This window comes from Natrix helvetica (assembly GCF_964273705.1).
Source record: "Natrix helvetica genome assembly, chromosome: Z".
NCBI lineage: Eukaryota > Metazoa > Chordata > Lepidosauria > Squamata > Natricidae > Natrix > Natrix helvetica.
In genome coordinates this window covers 138,872,388-138,895,862 of record NC_138554.1, presented here as the reverse complement: position 1 = coordinate 138,895,862, position 23,475 = coordinate 138,872,388, and the positions used below count along the sequence as shown (strand labels likewise).

General features: G+C 43.6%; 1 protein-coding gene across 2 annotated transcripts; it reads left to right on the top strand.

The window, feature by feature from the left end:
- The first annotated feature begins 49 nt into the window (after positions 1–49).
- GUK1 (guanylate kinase 1) lies at positions 50–21,188 on the top strand. Of its 2 annotated transcripts, none has more exons than XM_081971106.1 (8): positions 50–228; positions 11,882–11,995; positions 13,561–13,602; positions 15,846–15,942; positions 16,898–17,036; positions 18,719–18,803; positions 19,567–19,652; positions 20,947–21,188. In XM_081971106.1, exons 1-8 carry the CDS (start codon positions 192–194, stop codon positions 20,980–20,982), a joined length of 636 nt encoding a protein of 211 aa, XP_081827232.1. In that variant the 5' UTR covers positions 50–191; the 3' UTR covers positions 20,983–21,188. The 2 variants fall into 2 exon arrangements, with proteins under 2 accessions (XP_081827232.1, XP_081827233.1); XM_081971107.1 differs by lacking the exon at positions 50–228 and adding an exon at positions 7,391–7,543.
- Positions 21,189–23,475: the final 2,287 nt, after the last annotated feature.

Sequence of the window (23,475 nt, the reverse complement as noted above, 5' to 3'; positions counted from 1 at the left end):
TTTCTACGTCACCTCCTGCGTCTGTGACGTCATCTTTCGCGCCGCCCTCCCAGGCTGCCTTTCGGCGCGGCCGGAACGTACAAGTGCTCCCTGAAACGGGGCGGAGCTTGCCTGGGGCGGCGGAGCCCGGTCATGGCCCGCCCCGTCTCTCTGAGTCATCCTTCTCGGACGCGGCTCCGGTTTGGCTCCTCATGCGGTGGCGGCACTTCTTGTGCGCTGCAGTTTCAGGTGAGTGCAACAGCTTCGGGGTTCCCCCACGCCCCATTTAGCCTTTGCGGTACGCTGCGGAAATGTGCCCCCCCGGATCCCGCACTGCTTCGCGTTGGTTCCACCATAGTTATGGCTCTTTGCGTGCCTTCTCTTTGGTTTCTTACAGGGCGCTTAGCTGCCCGGGAGTGATGGGCCTCGTGGTCCTTCCGGCGCACGTGGGGATACGACATTTTTTGGGGGGATGCACAGAATGACTGATGCATTAATTGGAAGAATGACTATTTGAAGGGACCATTGGGCTACCCCTGAGATCATCCAGTCCAACCCTTATTTCATAGATAAATCCACATCAGAGAGCACCCCGCAGTTGTCCAGAGAATCGCTATGATTGAAGTGGAGAGGGGTGTTTTCCCCTCCTCTGGGGTTCAATGAGAACATCTAAACACTGGAGGTGTCCCTAGAGGTCATCCAGTCTGACCCCAGCTAAGATCAGGATCCCCTGGAGCATTTCTAACAGCTGACCAGAGAAGGACCAGTTTTATCTGCAAGTCCTCAATTTATGACCCCGATTGTGCCCAAGGTTTCTGTTGCTAAGCAAGGCAGTTGTTTAGTGAGCCACATCCGATTTTTTATATTATAGTTCCCATCGCCTTCAGGCATCCGTTGTTGGACACTGGCCCATACTCCAAATCCCCCTAATTTCTGGGGCTTCTTTAAAATAATCTAGTGACTCATTACCCTGAATGCAGCCAGCTCTGCTCACTTTATAAATAGAATCATCATCCAGAATCATTTCCTTTGATGACAAGTGGCTGTGCTCTCAATTTTATTTTATTTATTAACATGTTTATGTGTGGGGTCCTTAGTGCTCTCTGAGCTTGGCTTGTTTTCTTGCAGACGTTTCATTACCAAACTAGGTAATGTCATCAGTGTTGCCAGATTATCTCTTTTATCGCTGATGATTTTCCCTGGTTGGCTCATGAAACATGTACAAGAAAACTACCAAGCTCAAAAGAGCACCAAGGACCCCACAGTCTTCCTCCTCCTCCTCCTCCTCTCCACAACCTCCCTCCCTTTTAGAATTGATGATGTTCCCCAGTTGGGTTATGAAATGTCTGCAAGAAAACCACCAAGCTCAGAGACCACCAAGGACCCCACAGTCTTCCTCCTCCTCGCACTGATGATGTTACCTAGTTGGGTCAAAAAATTTCTGGAATAAAACCATCAACCATCAAACCATATCAAATGTCCCACAGTTCAACCTTGAACTACAAATATTCTCTTCCATCGGTACAAATGTACATGACTGCCCAACTCACACATTGGTGACTGAAGGGCTCACAACACTAAAATGTTGAGGCACACTGAGCTACCAAATTGATTAAAAATAATTACTGGTGTAATTCTGTTACAGTTTCTCTCTGCAAGTAGGATGGGAGTACAGGTAGGCCTCAAATAACAATAGTTCATTTAGTGACCACTTGAAAAAAAACTTTGACTTTCACAAGAAGTGAAAAAAGTGACTTATGATCATTTCTCACACTTACGACTGTTGCAGCATCCCCAGGGTCACTTGATCCAATTTCAATTTCAATTTATTTGTGCTTCTAGACCGCCCCCTCTCCCAGAAGGGACTCGGGGCGGTGTACAGTCCATAGAGAATATCACAAAAATACAATAAAAAATTAAATATGTACAGTTTGGAGGAGGTTAAAATGCAATTAAAAGAACTGTACAAAGCTGAATAAATATAATTTTTTTAAAATCCCTAAAACAGACACAACAGATTAAAAAACCCTAAGATAACCAGATAATAATACATTTGCCAGGAGGGACAGTTGTAATTATGCCAGGCCTGCTAATCGGAACAGGTGAGTCTTCAATTTTTGCTGGAAGGAGCGGAGGTCAGAAGTGGTTCTAATGTGGGGGGGGGGGGGAGGTCATTCCAGAGGGTTGGGCCCATCACAGAGAAGGCCCTACTCCTTGGTGTCACCCAAATTTAAATCCAAATTTAGACGTTTGGTAACTGACTCATTTTTATGACGGTAGCAGTGTCCTGGGGCCATGTGTTCCTGCTTTGCTACCTTCTGACGAACAAAGCCAGTGGACGAAACCAGATTCACTTAACAACGGTGTAACTAACTCAACAACTGAAATGATTCACTTGACAACTGTGGTTGTAAAATGGGACAAAACTCACTTAACAAATGTCTCACTTAGGAACAGAAGTGTTGGGCTCAATTGTGGTTGTAAGTCGAGGACTATGTATATAAATTCTCAGGGCTGAAGTATCAATTTTGTCAATTACTTGGAATTCTTTAACTCAGTGAAATTAGAATGAAACCTGAATGATAATCAGTTCCAAGAATCCAGAAAGGATGGTAAAAAAACAGATATATTAAAAACCTTCACTATTCTGAAATCAGTTCTGATGAATAGTTAGGATTATGAAGATTTTTTTTTAATCTAAAAACTTATTTTTGGAGGGAATGAATGGAAGTTTAGAAGCTAAGGGCATGCCAGATTAAGTACAATGAAGCGTCTTATATATGTCCTTTTGGCAATTATTAAAGCTAGAGCTGTCCAGTTATTTACAGGATGACAAGCAACTGAAGCAGGAAATATCTAATTATTACTGCTTTTGCTGGGAAGCACATGTGCTGTGCTGTTCGTGTTAGTGAATTTTATGCATGGCTTATAATGCACAAACAGCCTTTGAAAGCAGGGTGAGTTTCCCAGTAATTTATATAATTTATCTATTCCTTTAGTGAACCTCTGGGCCATCAAATCATAGCTGAATTCCACTGCTTTCAACAGAATCAGTGAGATAAAAGCACATCAAAACAAGCAAGCTGCAAGAAACAAAGCATGGTGTAAATTAATACATTAAAATACAAGTAATCCTTGACTTACAGCAGTTTGTTTAGTGACCATTTGAAGTGACAGTGGCACTGAAAAAAAAGAGTCTGAAGATCGTTTTTCACACTTATGACCAGTGCACATCTCCCTAGTCATGTAATCAAAATTGAAACTTGGGCAACTGATTCACTTTCCTTTCCTTCCTTCCTTCCTTCCTTCCTTCCTTCCTTCCTTCCTTCCTTCCTTCCTTCCTCCCTCCCTCCCTCCCTCCCTCCCTCCCTCCCTCCCAGCATAGGTCAGCTTAATGATTTTTTAAAATGTATTCTGCCTTTATTATTTTTACAAATACATCAAGGTGGCAAACATACAAGTAATCCAGGGGTGTCCAAACTTGGGAACTTTAAGACTTGTGGACTTCAACTCCCAGAATTGACTGGCTGGGGAATTCTGGGAGTTGAAGTACACAAGTCTTAAAGTTCCCAAGTTTGGACACCCCTGAAGTAATCAATATACCTTTCACCCTTTATTTTACCCACAGCAACAACCTTGTGAGGTAGGTTGGGCTGAGAGAGAGGGATTGAACCAAGGTCATCCTGCTGGGATGCCTAAACTAGAACTCTCCATCTCCTGGTGTTTAGCCCAAAGTCACCCAGTTGGCTTTCATTCCTAGTATGGGACTAGAACTCTCAGTCTCCTGGTGATTGACCCAAAGCTACCCAGTTGTTCTCATACCTAAGGCAGGTCTAGAACTCACAATCACCTGGTGATTGGCCCAAAATCACCCAGCTGGCTTTCTTGCCTCAGGCAGGACTAGAACTCCCCGTCTCCCATTTTCTAGCCTGGTGCCTTAAGCTCTTAATCCTAAATCACTAGACCAAACAGTTTAAACTGCATTCTTTCTGATCCAATTCCTCCTTTGCTCTTCACTTTATACCTACGTCACCTGAAAGGAGCAGAGCAAATTTATCTTAACACCGTGACATGGTTTGCAAATTTGCCTCCCGAATTATCCCATTCTGTTCTCCTTGATCTTAATTTAACGACTTATACACCTTTTCCCCCACCCCCTTGTCCTTGGAGTAGCCATTGTAAATGAGGTTTTAGATTAAAGCAGTCTATAAATAGGAAATAAGATTAGCGGTGCTTAATTGGGAAAGGTTTTTTTTTTTTTAGGCCTCCTAATCTTTTCTTCAGGAGCCAAATGCTCTTCTCTTACTGACTTTTTCCTTGCTTGTCAAGAGATTCTTGGCCTCATCAGACAGTTTCCCCCGGATTTTATTCCTCACTTCTGCAAATACCCCTGAGGACGTTTGGTTTCGAACCTGTGGCCTTTCTGCGGCCAACGGCTGCATTTAATCCGATGCACCACGTGGTCGATACTCGTGGCCTGTCAGCCACAGGAAAAGGGATAGAATCCAGGGAGTCCTCGAATTACGACCACGATTGAGCCCAAAATCTCCATCGCGAACCAAGACAATGGCGAAGTGAGTTTTGCCCCCTTTTACGACTTTCCTTGCCGCAGTGGTTAAGCGAATCACTGCGGTTATTAAGTTAACAACACGGTTGTTAAGTGAATCTGTATTTCCCCCATTGACTTTGCTTGTCAGAAGGTCGCAAAAGGAGACCATATGAGACACACACACGCGCGCGCACACACACATGCGCGCGCGCGCGCACACGGGACACGGCAGCAATCACAAAATCATGGAAGTTGCCAAGTGTCTGCATTGTGATCATGTGACCGTTGGGAGGCTGTGGCGGTTGTGTGAAAGACCGTCATAAGTCACTTGTTTCAGTGCCGTTGTAAGTTGGGACGGTCACTCAACAAATGCAGATCTCTAGAGCGAAAAGGCAGTGAAACAGCTGGGGAGAATGGGGTAGGTTTACACCATCTACAGCGAAGTATCTCCATCTCTGTAACTTTTAAGATGCATGGACTTCAACTCCCAGAATTCCCTAGCCAGCACTCATCCAGCTGACTGAGGAATTCTGGGAGTTGAAGTCCGTGTGTCTTAAAGTGGCTGAGTTTGAGAAATATTGGTGTAGAGAATTAAGAAGGACAGAGATAGGCCAGATCCATTATCAGACCTATTAAGGAGAAAAACAATTGAAGTCTAAAACAAGGAGACATATATGTAAGCCAGGGGTGTCCAAACTTGGGAACTTTAAGACTTGTAGACTTCAACTCCCAGAATTCCCCAGCCAGCATGGCTGGCTAGGGAATTCTGGGAGTTGAAGTCCACAAGTCTTAAAGTTCCCAAGTTTGGACACCCCTGATGTAAGCAATTCAGATACCTCTTTAATTCACATATGTATTTGTGGGTGGGGGGGAGGGCTGAAGTAATCTTCAAAGATACTCTTGATTATGGTGAAGTTGCTGTCAACTCTTATTGACTACCTAGATCTATCTATCTCCTGGGAGGAGCCACCTGCCTGAGGAATTCTGGGTATTGAAGTCCAGTCAGGGTGGCTGGAGAATTCTACAGTAGAAGTTGAAGTCCACATGTCCATTGCAGTTGTTGAGGATGGGAGACAGTGGTGGAGAGAATAAGGAAGATGACCTGGACAGAGATAGACCAGGTCCATTATCAGACCAGTAAGGGGAAAAAAAACAGTCAAAGTCTAAAACGATTCTGATACCTCCTTAATTCACATATGTATAAGAGGAGGGGGAGAAGTAAGACTCCAAGATAGCCTTCATTGATTATGGGCCTCCAGGTTGATGTCAACTCTTAGTGGCCACCTAGAACAGGGGTCACCAACCTTTCGGATCTCGGGGACCACTGAATTCATAATTTTAAATCCCGCGGACCACTCATATGATCTGCCTAATGACCGGCTGGGTGGGTGTGGCTAGGTGTTTATGTGACTGGGTGCGCATGGCCAACTCTATGTCACTCACATCGAGGGGCACCTCGCCAGCCTCTACTCCCCTCTCCCCTCCCCTCCCAGCCACTCCTCGCCGGCTTGCCCGGGTTCCTTAGGGCCCCAACAGGAAGGAGTTGTTGGAGCTAAGCAGCCAACCACGAGAAAGAGTTGGCAAAACAGCTCAGTTCAAATTGGATCTGACCGAGAAGGAGGCTCAGCAGAAGCACCTCACAGAGGACTAGGAGCATAGGCTTTCCAAGCAGAGGGAAGACCTGCGGGAGTGCAAGGCCAGGGACCGGCACCTGGAGGCTCAGCTGGCTGAGATGCTCAGCCAGTTCCAGGCCATGGTGCAGTCCCACTGGAACGAGGCCCTCCGGCTCTTCACCACCAGTGGCGCTTCTTCCCTCCAGCCTTCGCCCAAACCCCCCCACCAGGAGGCTGAAGCAGACCCCAAGTCGGAATTTCTGCCCCCTCTGATCCCCACAAAAAGACCCCGAAGGGGGAGACTCTCTGCAGCAACACAAGCGTTCATTGCACGTATCCGGCCCAGCGACCTGAGTTTGAGGACCCCTGATTTAGTGCAATATAAAAAATACAAATAATTTTTCTGCGGACCACCAAGATTTTCTCGCGACCACCAGTGACCCATGGACCGCTGGACTAGAAGACACATCTAGATTGATCCTTGAATCTCTCACACACGATTGGCTCACCTTTCCCAGAGTTTAGTGACCAAAGTTACAATGGCACTGAAAAGAGTGACTTATGACCCCACACTTATGACCGTTGCAGCATCCCCAGGGTCACACGATCGAAATTCAGGCCCTTGACCACATACTTATGATGGTTAAAATGTCCTGAGGTCATGTGACAGCCCCTTTCTACGACCTTTGACAAGGAAAACATATTTGCTTAACAACCGTGTGACTACAGTTCACTTAACAACTGCAGCAAGAGGGTTCTTAAAATTGGGCCAAACTCACAATGACTGTCTCCCTTAACAACAGAAATGTTCGGCTCAATTGTGGTCATAAGTCGAGGACTACCTGTACTTCACCAGTTCCACCTATGGAAGCCTTTTTTAAAAATTAAATTCCCCATTCTAAATTAAGAGCCATGGGCTTTTGGGGGGACGACGGGCTCTTTCCTGCCAATGCTAATCAGGATTCTTCCCAGTTAGCTTTTTGGGGGATCGTTCAAGATTAGCTAGCTAGCGTGTCCGGATGGATATATTAAATAAATGATGGATATATAAATTAAACGATGCTGACAAGAGCGCTCATCGTTTCTTAAAACCCCTTCTGTCCAAAGGCAGAGTTTACTTCCTCTAAAGCTAAGCTCACGCAGCCTTTAAGCCATTAATAGCAGGAGCCAAAGTGTCTGTAGGAAACCACGAAAGATGATTAGGGATTGAGACCATCCCAAGGTGAAGACCAGATAATTGAGGCTTTAGACACTCGGGAACAAGCTGTTATTCCTTCTGCGCTGCCTTCTCCTCCCAACACCATCCGGAGACGTCCATTTCCTTCCTTGGAAACATAAGAAAAAGCAGGATTCCATTTACAGAACTGAATTTTAAAAGCTCTTCCAAAAATCAGGGTGGAAGGTAAGTTGTGCAGGACCACCAGAAAGAGGCGATCGGCGCTGATCTTAACAATGTTTAATTTTCCTCCCCTTCGTTTTGGCTAATGGCAACTCCCTTCTATTTTTATTTTCAAAAAGCTCTTTGCTGCTGTGTGCTTCCGGAGGAGCTTGCTGGTTTTATTGTGGGTGTGTGGCAAGAAGTATGAACCACACATTAATGTGTTAATTGCATGAGACATTATTCATCTCTTCTGGCGGAGAGGCGACGGGAGAAACCTCAAAAGAAATAACCGTCAAAAATCTGGACAATTATATAAATGGAGCAAATCCAGGAAGCCGGATTTCAGATTAACAGAGTTGGAAGGGACCTTGTAGGTCATCTAGTCCAACCCCCTGCCCAAGCAGGAGACCCTGCACCATTTCTGACAGATGGCAGTCCAGTCTCCCCTTGAAAGCTTCCAATGATGAAGCTCCCATAACTTCTCGAGGCAACTTCTGTTCCATTGGTTAATTGTTCTCACTGTCAGAAAATTCCTCCTTATTTCTAGGTGAATTTCTTTTTGTTCAGCTTCCATCCATTGTTCCTTGTCTGGCCTTTGGGTGCTTTGGAGAATAGCTTGACCCTCTCCCCTATGTGGCAGCCCCGCAAATATTGAAAGACTTCTATCCTGTCTCCCCTGGTCCTTCTCTTCCCTAGATTAGCCATGCCCAGTTCCTGCAACCGTTCATCGTATGTTTTAGTCTCCAGTCCCCTAATCCTCTTGATTGCTCTTTGCATTTTTTCTAGAGTATCGGCATCTTTTTTATAGTGTGACCAAAACTAGTATTCTAGATCAGTGTTCGAGATAGCAAAGGGGCTGAGAGTTTAAAGAATAAGAAGATTGAAAGGGACCTTGGAGGACATCTAGACCAATCTCCCGCTCAGGCAGGAGAGACTATACCATTCCAGACAAATGGCTGTCCAATCTCTTCTTAAAAACTTCCAGTGTTGGATCACCTACAACTTCTGGTGGCAAGCTGTTCCACTGGTTAATTGTTCTCACTGTCAGGAAATTCCTCCTTAGTTCTAGGTTGCTTCTCTCTTTTACAAGCAGTCCTCGACTTACAACCGCAATTGAGCCCGGAACATCTGTTGTTGAGTGAGACATTTCTTAAGTGAGTTTTGCTTCATTTTACAACCGTCTGCGCCACAGTTGTTAAGTGAATCACTGCAGTTAATGTTAGTTAACATGGTTGTTCAGTGAATCTGGCTTCCCCATTGATTTTGCTCGTCCAAAGGTCGCCAAAAATTCATCCCATAACCTTGGGACACAGCAACGGTCATAAGTATGAAACAGTTGCCAGACGTCGGAGTTTCGATCACATAATCCTGGGGACGCTGCGAAGGTCGTAACTGAAAAATGGTCACTTTTTTCAGTGTTGATGTAACTTTGAACAGACAAAGAACTATAAGCAAAGCATAGCCATAAGCACGTAAAAAGAGGACATATAAAGGGGGACAGTGGGACAGGGACGGTAGGCACGCTGGTGCCCTTATGCACACACCCTTAGGGACCTCTTAGGAAACGTATAAGGTCCACGGCGTAAGGCAGGGGTGTCCAAACTTGGCAACTTTAAGACTCGTGGACTTCAACTTCCAGAATTCTAGGAGTTGAAGTCCACGAGTCTTAAAGTTGCCAAGTTTGGACACCCCTGGTGTAAGGTAAAAGGTAGGGGGGTTAGAGAAACTAACAACAGGAGCAGGTAGGGTGTTCTACACATTTACTACTCTCTTGCTGAAATGGTTTTTCCTGCAATCAAGATTTGAACGGATTACATTTAGTTTGTATCTGTCGATAGCCCTTGTGTCATTGCGGCTGAAGTAAAAGTAGTCATTAACAGGTAGAATGTTATCTTGTAATGATAAATTCTTGGTGAGGAGCGAAATGTCTTCAAAAGAAAAACAAAACCCAAGAAAGTCCAATTGCCTCTTGAAAAAGAGCACTTTTGGGACTACCTGTATTAGTTTCCACCCATTGCTTCTTGTTCTACCCTCAGGTGCCTTGGAGAATAGTTTGACTCCCTCTTCTTTGTGGCAACCCCTGAGATATTGGAACACTGCTATCAAGTCTCCCCTAGTCCTTCTCTTCATCAAACTAGACATGCACAGTTCCTGCAACCGTTTTCTTCATATGTTTTAGCCTCCAGTCCCCTAATCCTCTTTGTTGCTCTTCTCTGCACTTTCTAGAGTCTCCAAATTTCTCCTCAGTTCTACATTGCTTCTCTCCTTGATTAGTTTCCACCCATTGCTTCTTGTTCTGCCCTCAGGTGCCTTGGAGAATAGCTTGACTCCCTCTTCGTTGGGGCAACCCCTGAGATACTGGAAGACTGCTATCATGTCTCCCCTAGTCCTCCTTTCTATTAAACTAGACATACCCAGTTCCTGCAACCGTTCTTCATATGTTTTAGCCTCCAGTCCCCTAATCCTCTTTGTTGCTCTTCTCTGCACTCTTTCCAGAGTCTAGAGTTTTTGATAAACTCTGTCTAAACTCTGGTGGGGCGGAGGGGGGCAATTAGAAATCTCAGAGCATGCATATTATGGGTTGCTGGGAGTGTTGCTGCTTCCGAGCTTTGAGAAACGTAAACTTACTAAGGGGAAATAACATACATTTTTTCCACAAACAAATGAACGTGGCTGGTTGGCTTTATCTAAAGAGACAACAAGGAAGAGCTCAAGAATGGGAAATATTTTAGTGAAGAAAATACCTGCTTCGTCTGCTTCTCTACCGTTGGATTCTTCAGGAGCAGCAAATACACATAGTCCTCGACTTACAACCACAGACACTGTGACCGTCATAAATAGGAATCAGTTGCCAAGCATCCTCATTTTTATCATGTGACCAAGGGGATGTTGCAGTACTTGTAAGTTGAAAACCATCATGTTACTTTTTTCAATGCCGTTGCAACTTCAGATGTCTCTAAATGAGAGGTTGTAAGTCGAGGATTAGCTGTAGGTGGTGTGGGGTGAATGGAAAAGTTATACTTGGAAGTTGAAGGACTACATACTTTATGAGGAGAATGTCACAATTATTCGGAAGCTCCAGAAAGTCTCTTTTCTGGAATTTTTTAAAATGGGTAATGCCCCTGTTTAAAGTTTTCACGTCATTTTTACACGTTTCCCATCTAAAGAGCAGAGGAATATATTGTTAATTTCAAGAGATCCTGAAGAGTAGGCACAGGTTATTCTCTCCTGCTGTACATGTTCCTAAAATCATTTCTTTCTGCAGAATCAAGTTGGTATAATTTTGCATTTGCTTCTTACAATTCTGCATCATTTCCTGGTATTTCTCCACCCTGTTTCAAAGGTCATCTTTTCATTCTTTCAAATACTAACACAGTTGCTATGGTAGTTCACAGTTTACTTAAGGTCACAGAGATAACAGCAGCCAATGCATACAAACCTAAGCAGAGTCTCTGACAGTCATTTGCCTGAATGGGTTAGCTTTTTAATAGGAGCGTGCAGAAAAATATTCCAAAACCAGTCCAAGGTTCTGAGAGCCAGATCAGCAGCAGCATCCAGCCCGAAAGTCAAGAGTTTTATGGGCAGAATTCACACATATGCAATAGCCAAAGTGGATTGTTTTCACTAAAGGAAGAAAGGTTAGGGCTGTCTAGTAAATCAAGCAACGTGTTATTAAAGAGATTTACTCCCTTGCTTGGCAAGGAGCCCCATAGAACATTGTTGCCCTGCTCCAACTCTCCAGGTGGTGCCTATTCTCAATCAGTCTTACTTTTCAATATTATATTGTATTTATTTCTTTACTTACTTACCTTACTTACTTGCTTATTTCCTGCTTTTATTTGTTCACATATAAGGCAGTGAACAAGTACCAACACACCTTCATCCTCACGCTTTCACCACTACAACAATCCTGTGAGAAAAGAAATCACCAAGCCGGATTTTAAGCCTAAAGCGGGACTAGAACTCACCGTCTCCTGGCGATTGACCCGAAGTTACCTGGCCACCTTTCATGCCTAAAATGGGATTGGAACTGACTGTCGCCTGGTGATTGGCTCAAAGTCACCCAGAGGCTTTCATGCCTATGGCAAAACTAGAACTCGCCATCTCCTGGCGATTGGCCCAAAGTCACCCAGAGGCTTTCCTGCTTAAGGCGGGACTAGAATTCCTTGTCTCTTGATGATTGGCCCATAGTCACCCAGCCAACATTCATGCCTAAAGCAGGACTAGAACTCACTGCCTCCTGCTCTCTAGCCTAGCACCTTGACCATTAGACCGCACTGGTGCTCTCTTCCTGGGTTTTTAACAACTCTGATTGCCTTATAAGCCCACCCGCCCCTTTTCTCTCTTGTCTTTCTGCAGTTATGAAAGGACCAAGGCCAGTGGTGTTGAGTGGCCCATCGGGCGCGGGAAAAAGCACCTTACTGAAGAAACTTCTCAGAGACTATGACGACGTCTTTGGCTTCAGCGTCTCCCGTGAGTGAGCCCTTGCCTGCACCGACAGTGTGCAAAGGGGAGGTGCAGCTGGCTGAGCCTGCCAGACACACGTAACCATTCCAGTTAAAACCCAGGCAGCTGCATTCACACATTTTGGACCCCATTTGGGTCATGCTAACTTCAGTTGCTTCTTTATTCCTTGAGTTACCTCTGCTCTTGGAAGCATCTCCAAATTATGGATGAATTAGATGCATTGTGAATTTAGCTCACGCCGATTATGCCTACACAGCTAGTCCTCAACTTATGACCACAACTGAGACCAAAATTTCTGCTGCTAAGCAAAACATTTGTCTAGTGAGCTCTGCCCCATTTTATGACCTTTCTTGCCAACATGGTTGAGTGAAGCGCTGCAGTTGTAAAGTTAGTCACACGGTTGTTAAGTGAATCTGGCTTTCCCATTGACTTTGCTTGTCAGAAGGTTGCAAAAGGGGATCACGTGACCCCAGGATACTGTGACCGTCACAAGTAGGAGTCAGTTGCCAAGGGTCTGAATTTTGATCACAGAATTAATTATGGGGATGCTGCAACGGTCATAAGTGTGAAAATGGTCATAAGTCAATTTTTTTTCCAGTGCCGTTGTAAAATGAAGCAAAACTCACTGAGCGACTGTCCCATTTATCAGCAAAGATTCTGGGCTCCATTGTGGTCGTAAATCAAGGACTATCTGCTTCTAAATGAACTGTTGTAAGTTGAGGACCACCTGCAATGTTTCATTTTTCTCCCTTGCTGTTGGCACTAATGCAGGTAGTCCTTGACTTATGACCACAATTGGGACCAGAAACGAGATGGTGTTTAAGTGAGTCGAGCCTGATTTTGTGTCATTTTTTTTGCCAAGGTTGTTAAGTGAATCACGTGGTCGTTTAAGCAAATTTGTGTTGGTGGGAAGCTAGCTGGAACGTCTCAAATTGCATGATTCAGGGGCTCTGCAACTGTCATAAGTACATGCCAGTGGCCAAGCACTGAAGTTTCGTCATGTGACCGTGTCAACGGTCGTAGGTGTGAAAAATGGTCCCTTTTTGTGCTGTTGTAACTTTGAATTGTCGGTAAACGAACGGTTGTAAGTCAAGAACTACCCATAGCATCTTTTCTCCTACATTGCTAACCTCTTTTATCTTAGCGTAGTCCTTAACTTACAACCGTTCCTTTAATGGCTGTTGGACAGCACTGGAAAAAGTGATTTATACTGTTTTCACATTTACGACGGCTGCAGCCTCCCCACAGTTACGTGATCAAAATTTGGACACGACGGGCATGTATTTAACGACGGTTGCAAAGTCATTGCCGTTTGTGTCCGTCCCAGTTTGTTTCCGACAAGCAAAATCAACAGGGGTAGGGTAGAGTAGTCAGATTCGCTTAATGACCGCACATTTCACTTAACAACTATGGTCCTTTAGTTGAAAACTACCTGTACTCATTATGGAATCAGGGCATAACTTAAAAGTGAAGAGAAGATGTGATTAAGTCAATGCAGGACTAGAAAGGATTATAAGCATTAAAAAAAAGCATTAACATTAAAATTATTATTATTATTTTCCTACTTTCAGATACTACAAGGCAGCCAAGACCTGGGGAAGTCAATGGAAAAGGTAAAAAAACAAAATTTATTGTCACTTCCAGGAAAGAAAACAAACATAAATTGAATTATCGTCTCTTTCCTCAATCTGGATCTCGGAAGCAAATTACGATTCCCAATCAAAACCTAAGTTAACATGGGCCAAATACAGATAGTCCTTGATTTACGACCACAATGGAGCCCAGAATCTTTGCTGATAAATGGGACAGTCGCTCAGTGAGTTTTGCTTCATTTTACAACCTTTCTTGCCACGGTTGTTATGTGAATCACTGCAGTTCTTCACACGTTTGGTAAGTGAATCTTGTTTCCCCATTGACTTTGCTTGTCAGAAGGTCGCAAAAAGGAATCACGTGACCCCCGGGGACACTTACAACCGTCATAAATACGAGGCATAAATGCCAAGCGTCGGGATTTTGATCAGGAGGATGCCCCATCGTTGTAAGTGTGAAAATAGGGCATATGTCACTTTTTTCAGTGCCGTTGTAACTTTGAACATTCATTAAATGAACTGTTGTAAGTCAAGGACTACCTGTAGATAAACCTTTTGTTAAATTTTAAATCCTGACTTTTGATCAGAAGTTCAAGATGAATCCTAATTTTCTTCACAACAGCCTTGTGAGGTAGGTTGCAGGAGAGACCAGTTCTCTGGAGAAAGTCTTCCAAATCTGAGGATTATTTTGGGTTTCCTTTAAAATAGTTTTTAAAAAGTATTTAAAATAGTTAAATAATTTTAAAATAATTACTTTAATGAGCTATTTTGGTTTAATGTAGATGTATTTTTATGCCTGCTGAATGTTGCATTATGGTAAGATCCAATAAATTTTATAAATAAATAAATTAGGAATTTTCACTTTAGTAAAAAATAAACATGGAATATTTTACAAATTTCAATTGTTCCCAATTCTGAGGCTTCTTTGATTTTTTTTTAAAAAGGTGTTTGTTATTTATCTATGTATTACATTTATTTGCCGCCCATCTCGTAACAAAATGGTTTGCTATTAGTTGATTTATTAATAGTAATTATTTTTATTGGAAAAATTAAAATGGATTTTTATCAGAAATTTTCACTTCAGTAAAAAACAAGTATCTAATAATACAAATTCCAATTCTTCCCAATCTTGAGACTTCTTTTATTTTTTAAATAGTTTAATGATTGAATTATTATTAATAATAATTAACTAATAAATAATAATATAAAAATTATTATTGTTGCAGTTTGTAGCGATCCAGCCAGCATACAAGTAAATAATTCAGCAGGTTTCATTGGTAGAAGAAACTTCTTTATATACGATAATATAAAATATGATGCATGTATACAATACCCATGCAGCTCTTGCAACAGTAGAGGGAAGAAGACAAACTCACTCTTCTATACAGAACAGTTAAGCTCCAAGCCATCTCACATGGCTCACGACAAATCTTGTGTCTCCAAGCAGTTTCCATTTGGCTGACTTGTTGCTATGGCTATTCCAGTGCATAAACTCTTATACACTGACAATTATAATTTTATATAAATTATAATAATATTTTTATTAGAAATTTTCACTGAAGTAAAAAAAAAATGAAGATTTGAAATACTACAAATTCTAATTTCTTCCCCAATTCTGAGGTTTTTAAAAAAAATGTTTTAACAATTGAATTATTAAGGACAATTGTGTACTAATAATTCATAATAAGCATTATTAATAATACTTTTACTAGAACTTTTTACTTAAGCAAAAAAATAATAATCACAAAAACATACGAGGTAAGGAAAAACGAAAAGGAAGTGGTGAAAAATAATGCAGATTTTTAAAAAGGGAAGAAGAGATAGAAACAATTTTCCATCTCCTTTACTAAGAAATCTGTCTTTCACCCCTTCCTTAAAATGGCATATAATCTTCAGCCCTGTTTAATCAGAGTTGATTCATTTAATTTAAATCCATAATTAAGGAACCATTGTTTCTTCTCTGTGCGTTCTTCTCTTTTCTTTCTTCTTTTGAGTTGTTCTTGAAAGTGACAACCTGGGGTAAAATGCTACCAGTTCGGGCTAACTGGTAGCATATTTTAAACTACCGCTTTGGGCGAATGGCATGCGTGCGTGCGCGAACCAAACTGATAGCAGACTTCATAGCATTTCACCGCTGGACAGAACCTAGCACATGACGACAACCTCATCTCTAAGAACACTTGAAGGACCCAGTGACATCTCTCCCCTAACAAACCTTTATGTACGCGAGCGGGTCTTTGTAAAAACCTGGTTTGTTTCTCGCTTAGATTACCACTTTGTGACCAGGGAAGAGATGCAGAAGGAGGTTGACGCGGGAGAATTTGTGGAGCATGCTGAGTTTTCGGGCAACATTTATGGAACGAGGTAGTCTCTTTTGAGACGGGAGATATACTGTGTATTGCTTTTTTTACGGTAACATCTGCCTTTGTACACATGAGGACTAGGCTCTTAGGTACACAAAGTATTTATATACCAAACACCCAGGTATAGAATAGGTGGTACCTGGCTCAATACTAGTAACTGTGAGCGGGATATTGGGAGTCCTAGTGGAGAACCATTTAAATATGAGCCAGCCGTGTGCAGCAGCTGCCAAAAAAGCCTACACAGTTCTAGGCTGCATCAACAGAGGGAGAGAATTAATACCAGGGTTAATACCACTTTATAATGCCTTGGTAAGGCCACACTTGGAATACTGCATTCAGTTCTGGTCGCCATGATGTAGAAAAGATGTGGAGATTCTAGAAAGAGTGCAGAGAAGAGCAAGAAAGAGGATTGGGGGACTGGAGACTAAAACATATGAAGAACGGTTGCAGGAACCAGGTATGTCTAGCTTAAGAGAAAGAAGGACTAGGGGAGACATGATAGCAGTGTTCCAATATCTCAGGGATTGCCACAAAGAAGAGGGAGTCAGTCTATTCTCCAAGGCACCTGAGGACAGAACAAGAAGCAATGGGTGGAAACTAATCAAGGAGAGAAGCAACTTAGAACTGAGGAGAAACTTCCTGACAGTGAGAACAATTAATCAGTGGAATAGCTTGCCTCCAGAAGTTGTGAATGCCCCAACACTGGAAGTTTTAAAGAAGATGTTGGATAGCCATTTGTCTGGAACAGTATAGAGTCTCCTGCCTGAGCAATGGGGTTGGACTAGAAGACCTCCAAGGTCTCTTCCAGCTTCGTTATTGTCCTGTTTCTCATCACCTCTGCCAGCTAGTTACCTAAATAGAAATTTGAAGCCTTTGCGCTCATTTTTTCAGAGACCTTTTATAAACTCATTTAAAAACAAAGCGCTGTAACCACTCCTCTTCCTCCTCCCGGCCAGCAAAGCTGCCATCCAGGCTGTGCAAGCTCAGAACCAGATCTGCATCCTAGATATTGACCTCCAAGGGGTGAGGAACATCAAGAAGACTGACCTGAATCCCATCTATATCTCTGTCCAAGTCCCCTCCATAGAGATATTGGTGAGCGGGTTGGGTTACTAATGGTTGTAGTTACGGTTGTAGTTAATGTACCAGGTTGCTCGTTTATGCAAAATTGCCGATGGCAGCAACTCAAAATCCAGACTTGGACATCACAACAACGGTCCTTCTGCTGGATCAGGCCTCTGTAAGGCAGCATTTCAATGCCTCTTAAGACCTGTCCTGTCCTACGTTCTTCTCCAACGTATAGGTAGAATGGAGTCTTCCGTAGTCCTGTGTCTTATGAATGTGCCCTCCGAGCTAGACCGAGCTAAATCTGAAAGGCATTAGGGGGAGAGAGGGAGAGGGAGAGGGAGAGGGGGAGGGGGAGGGAGAGAGAGAGAGAGAGAGAGAGAGAGAGAGAGAGAGAGAGAGAGAGAGAGAGAGAGAGAGAGAGAGAATAGATATATGATAGCTTGCCCTTCCTGTATTGGTGGGGGAGAGGTTTTCTCCTTGGTAGTTCCTTGAAGAGGGTATTGTTTTCAGAAGAATTTTTGTCTGGTGTTAATCCATGCTTATCTGGATTTCTTTGTGTGTGTGTGTGTGTGTAGTTTTTGCTCCCTGTGTTTAGTTGTTTTTTTGCAGACATTTTGTGACCCAACTAGACAATATCAACAATACTACAAGGGAGTGAGGTTTATGGAGTGGAGTGGGAGGGGGAGGAAGACTGTGACTCCTTGGTGCTCTTTGAGCTGGCGTTATTTTCTTGTAGACGTCTCATGACCCAACTAGGGAACATTATCAGTGCTAGAAGGGGCGGAGGGTTTGCCCTGTCATTATTGGTGGGAGTGGTTCCTTCATCATACCATTTACTCCCTCCTAGCCCTGCTGAGATTCCCTAGTACGGTCATGGAACGTCTGCAGGAAAACCAAGCTCAGAGCGCACCAAGGACCCCACACATCTCCTCCTCCTCCTCTTCTTCCACCTCTTCCTATCCACAACCCACCCTCCTTTCTAGCCCTGATGATGTTGCCTAGTTGGGTCATGAAACATCTGCAAGAAAACTACCCAGCTCAGAGACCAACAAGGACCCCATAGTCCTGTGATGGTAAACCTATGGCACACATGCCACAGGTGGCCTGCGGAGCCATCTCTGAGGGCATGTGAGCCATTGCCCTAGATCAGCTGCAGCGTACATGTGCATGCCACCCAACTGACTTTTGGCCTTCAAAGGGCCTCCAGAGCGCCAGGGTTGGCCGGTTTCACCCTCCCCAGGCTTCAGGAGGAGGGGGCAGTCATGTGTGCGCAGATGCGCAGGGTGCGCACAGGGGGAATAAATTATGGGTGGGGGCTGCACGCGCCCACTCGCTATCACATCCTGTGCCAAAAAAGGTTAGCCATCACTGCCATAGTCCTTCCCTCTTCCTCCTCCCAAACCCTTTTCCCTTCTAGCACTGATGATGTTACCTAGTTGGGTCATGAAATGTCTGCAAGAAAAAAGCCCAACTCAGAGAGCATTAAGAACCACACAGTTGCCCCCCCCCCCTTCCCTCACTTCAACACAGATGGTGTTACCTAGTGGTGTCACGAAACCTTTGCCAACCCCCCCCCCAAGCTGAGAGACCACCAAAGATGCCCCCCCCCAATTCAACACTGAGCTACAAATACTTTCTTCTATCAATAACAGTGAGACTTTTTCCCCAGAAATCTGAAAATGCCATTTTCCCTCTTTGTTTTCCCCAAGGAGAAACGGTTAAAGGAGAGGCAGACGGAGACGGAAGAAAGCTTACAGAAACGGCTGCAAGCAGCTGCCACTGACATGGAACTCAGTGAGTTAATCTGAAGACTTTTGGGGGTTCTCTCCCGCTCCCCAATACGGAGGAAACTGGGGGGCGGGGTTGGTCCATGCGTGAGCAGAGATGATATTCTGGAATGGAAAAACAAGGAGGGAGGGAAGGAGGGAGGATCGAGTCTGGGAAGGATCAACTCAGCATAAGGTTTGTCTGGTGTTAATCCCCGCTTATCTAACTTTATGAACTCTGCCCATCGAGAGAGGTAGTCCTCGACTTACAACCATTCATTTAGTGACCATACGAAGTTACAACGGCACTGACCAAAAGTGACTTACGGCCACTTTTCATACTTCGTTGCAACCTCCCTGATGGTCCGGTGATCCAAATTCAGACACCTGGACAACTGACTCGTATTTATGACTGTTGCAGTGTCACGCGATCTCCTTTTGCGATCTTCGGACGAGAGGGAAAGTCAGAAGGGGAAGCCAGATTTATTTAACAACCCGTGTGACTAACTTAACAGCTGCAGTGATTCAGAACGGTCGTGAAATGGGGCAAAACCAGTCTCGCTGAGGAACAGTTTTTTCGACTCAGTTGTGGTCATAAGTCGAGGACTATCCGTAGTCTTTTTTTAATCCGGCCCACCTCACAGGGCTGCGGTTGTAAGACAAAAAAATAATGAGGAAGATGTCACATTTATGAAGATCCGTAATTTCTGGGCGACTTTTCATCATCGTTTTGCCTTATGAACATGGTTTGTGGGCCTGTCTAAAACCTTCTCATCTCTGGTTTATGCTAGGCAAGGAGGCTGGCCTTTTTGACATGATCATCATTAATGATGACTTGGAGGAAGCTTATACAAAACTGAAAAACATTCTGGCTGAGGTGAGTCGTTGGGGTTTTGTGGGAAGCAGCCATCACAAGTTCAATTCGCAAAGCAATTCCCTGGGTCACAAATATCCTTGTTAAACCATCGCGTTTACTGGGAACTTCCAGAAGAAAAACAGCTGCTTGGAGGAAAACAGGACTGGTTTGCAATGGGAAGACCTGTCTGGCGCTGGGTCGGGTTTTAGTTGCCTATTATTATTTATTTAGTACTAGGCGGCATTGCCCGGGTATTTATTTATAGGGGGAAGATGTCTGGACCAAACATAATTTCTAATGTTGGGTTTTCCCCCTTACCAGAGGGAGCCCCCTGGTGGAGTATTGTGAGGCCGTTACCATGGCAACTCCACTGCGCTTGCACAGTAGAAGCCATTTTACAGCAGTACAGCAGAAGCCGTTTTAAGGCACAAGAGGATGTAACTTAACAGAACACACACCCTGAAGGGTGTTAGGGGTATCTTACCCCCACAGTATTTGTTTCCAGAGAGCAAGTCATCTGTATACTAAATTTGGTTGAAATTGCTCAAGGCGTTCCAGAGTTATGCTGGAACACGAACACACACACACACACACACACACACACACACACACACACACACCGCATCCATGTAAATATATATAAAATTTCTATGGGTGTACGGCTGTGGATTCATAACTATATGTACAATTTAGGTCTCCAAGTGATTGCCTCTGGGATGGGTGCGGGTTTTTTTTTTTTTAAATTTTGCACAAATATGTTTAATACAGGTAGTCCTTGACTTATGACCACAACTGAGACCAAAATCTTTTAAGTGAGAGAATCATTAAATGAATTTTACCCCACTTTAGAATCTTTCCATAGTTGTTAAGTGAATCACTGCAGTTCTTAAGTAAGTCACATGGCCACTAAGTGAACCTGGCTTCCCCATTGACTTTGCTTGTCAGAAGGTCGCAAAAGGGGATCATGTGATCCCAGGACATTGCGACCGTCATAAATATGAGTCAGTTGCCAAACGTTTTGAATTTTGATCACACGACCACAGGGATGTGCAATGGTCATAAGTATGAAAACGGTCGTAACTCCCTTTTTTCAGTGCTGTTGTAACTTTGAACAGTCACTAAATGAATGGTTGTAAGTCAAGGACTATCTATAGTTTGCATGTTGCAACAAAGGGAATCTTTCCATCCCCAGGGACAAAGGTTTGAGCCACATAAATGAGTAAAACTCAGATTAAATTCTGCCGTGCCGTATTTGGGGTCCGGATCTTTCTGTGAATTCCAGAGGCTAAAATCTCTTCTTTCTCTTTTCTCGTAGGAGATTGAGAAAGTGCAGGAATTGAAGAAAACATGAAATTCTCCTAGCGGTGGAGATCCATTCAAGCTTTGGAATCATTCCTCAATGAATCATTCCGTTTCATTGTGATTATTATTGTGCTGTGTTCTCAGAAAAACACTCGTAAATCCATCCAAATGTATAAATACATTCCTTTTTAGCTCGCTTCTCCTGTGAAATCTTCCTCAACACTTTCTATTAAAGGAGAAAAGTTCCTCCCTGCTTATTCTGCCTGATTCTTTCTGAGTTTTGACATCAAGGGGAGAAAAAATAATACTAAAGGGAATTGAAAGTGTCATAAAGAGGCTTTAAAATCCCACTTTTGGTGAAGTTTCCCACGTTTCTAAAAGAGAAATCTATGTCCTGTTTTGGATTGAATAACCCAGAATGTCATTTATCCCTGTTGTGCAATGGGTCTTTCTTTTTTTTTTTGGTAGTGGGCCAGACTCAAAACAAGCCAGTTTTGGGGCGAGGATCCTTTGGTAATCCTCAAAACAGATCATAATAGATTCTCTAATCCATCTTTGATCAAAAAATACATAATAACAGAATTGGAAGGGAGTTCCAAAATCTTGCAGTTTTTTTTTTTTTTTAAAGGCTGTCTATTCTCATTAAAATGAATTCTGCATCGGTGCCCTTAAGTATTATTTCCACTGTTATTAAGAGAGGCAGCCTCCTGCCTGCCAGCAGGCAAATATTCTGCATTCTGGTCTCCTTCCTTGTGATGCACAACTGAAAATATACAAACACACAAGCACACACAAAATTTGGCAGCTTGTCCATCTTCTTATTTATTTATTTATTTATTTATTATTCATATTTATAGACCGCCCCCTCTCCCGAAAGGGACTCGGGGCGGTGTACAGTCACTAAAATACGTTATAAAATACATACAAAACAGTTAAATAATTAAATACGTAGGTGGAGGAGGTTGCAAGACTGTACATAGAATAATAAATATTAAATATAGTATATAGTGTATTAAAAACTTTTTAAAACCCCAAACCCAATTAAAATGAATAAATCCCCGGGAGGTAAAACTAAGAAAGTGCCAGGCCAGCTGATTGAAATAGGTGAGTCTTTAACTTTTGCCGGAAGGAACGGAGGTCGGTGGTAGTTCGAATGTCAGGGGGGAGGTCATTCCAGAGGGTTGGGCCCATCACAGAGAAGGATCTACTCCTAGGTGTCGCCCGCTGGCATTGACTAGCAGACGGCACCAGGAGGAGCCCCTCTCTGTGTGAGCGGATAGGTCGCAGGGACGTGTGTGGTAGGATGCGATCCTGCAGGTAACTAGGTCCACTGCCATGGAGCGCTTTAAAGATGGTGATCAATACCTTGAAACGCACCCGAAAGGCCACAGGTAGCCAGTGCAGCTCGCGCAGGAGAGGTGTTACGTGGGAGTAACGTGTACTTCCCATAATAACCCGCGCGGCTGCGTTCTGAACTAGCTGCAGTCTCCGGACGCGTCCCAAGGGAAGCCCCATGTAGCGAGCATTGCAGTAGTCCAGGCGAGACGTCACCAGCGCATGAGTGACCGTGCGCAGGGCACTCCGGTCCAGTAGGGGGCGCAATTGGCGCACCAGGCGAACCTGGTGGAACGCCCCCCTTGCCACGGCTGCCACATGGTCCTCCATTGACAGCCGGGCATCAAGGAGGACGCCCAAATTGCGCGCCCGCTCCACAGGGGACAATTGTTCGCCCCCTATGGCCAGCGATGGAGTCAGCTGGCTGAACCGAGGCGCCGGTAACCACAGCCACTCGGTCTTGGAGGGGTTGAGTTTAAGTCTGTTGTCCCCCATCCAGACCCCGACGGCTTCCAAACACCGGGACATCACTTCGACAGCCTCGTTGGGGTGGTTTGGGGTTGAAATATACAGCTGAGTATCATCAGCGTAAAGATGGTACTCAACCCCAAAACCACGGATGATCTCACCCAGCGGCTTCACATATGCGTTGAACAGGAGAGGCGAGAGGACCGACCCCTGTGGCACCCCACAAGTGAGTGGCCTCAGGGACGATCTCTGCCCCCCTGTCAACACACATTGCTTCCGGTCGGAGAGGTAGGAGCCGAACCACCGCAAAACGGTGCTTCTTCAAAACACCCCACTGGAATTTAAATCAGCAGCAATTTGTCTTCCGTGACCCTTCAAGATTACGCTAGAAAGGGCTAATAAAAAAATTAGGCATTGTGCTCTAACAGAAAAATGTCAGTTTTATATCAATAGACGGGCTTCCAATTCCCAGAAATGCCCAGCCAGCATGCCTAAATTATTATTTAAAAAGTTTTTAAACTTTTTTTTTATTTTTGTAATTTTTTAAAAAAAACATTTCTAATTTTTTTAAAAAATTAACGAATGTAACTTTTTTAAAAAATATTTTTTATTATTAGTTTTTTAAATTACTATTTCATTTCTTTAAAAAATAATAATTTTAAAATTACTTTTATTTGCATTAACAGAAACACTTCATCCATTTCAGAGGATTTGTTCCCATTATGTTTTGAATTGATTA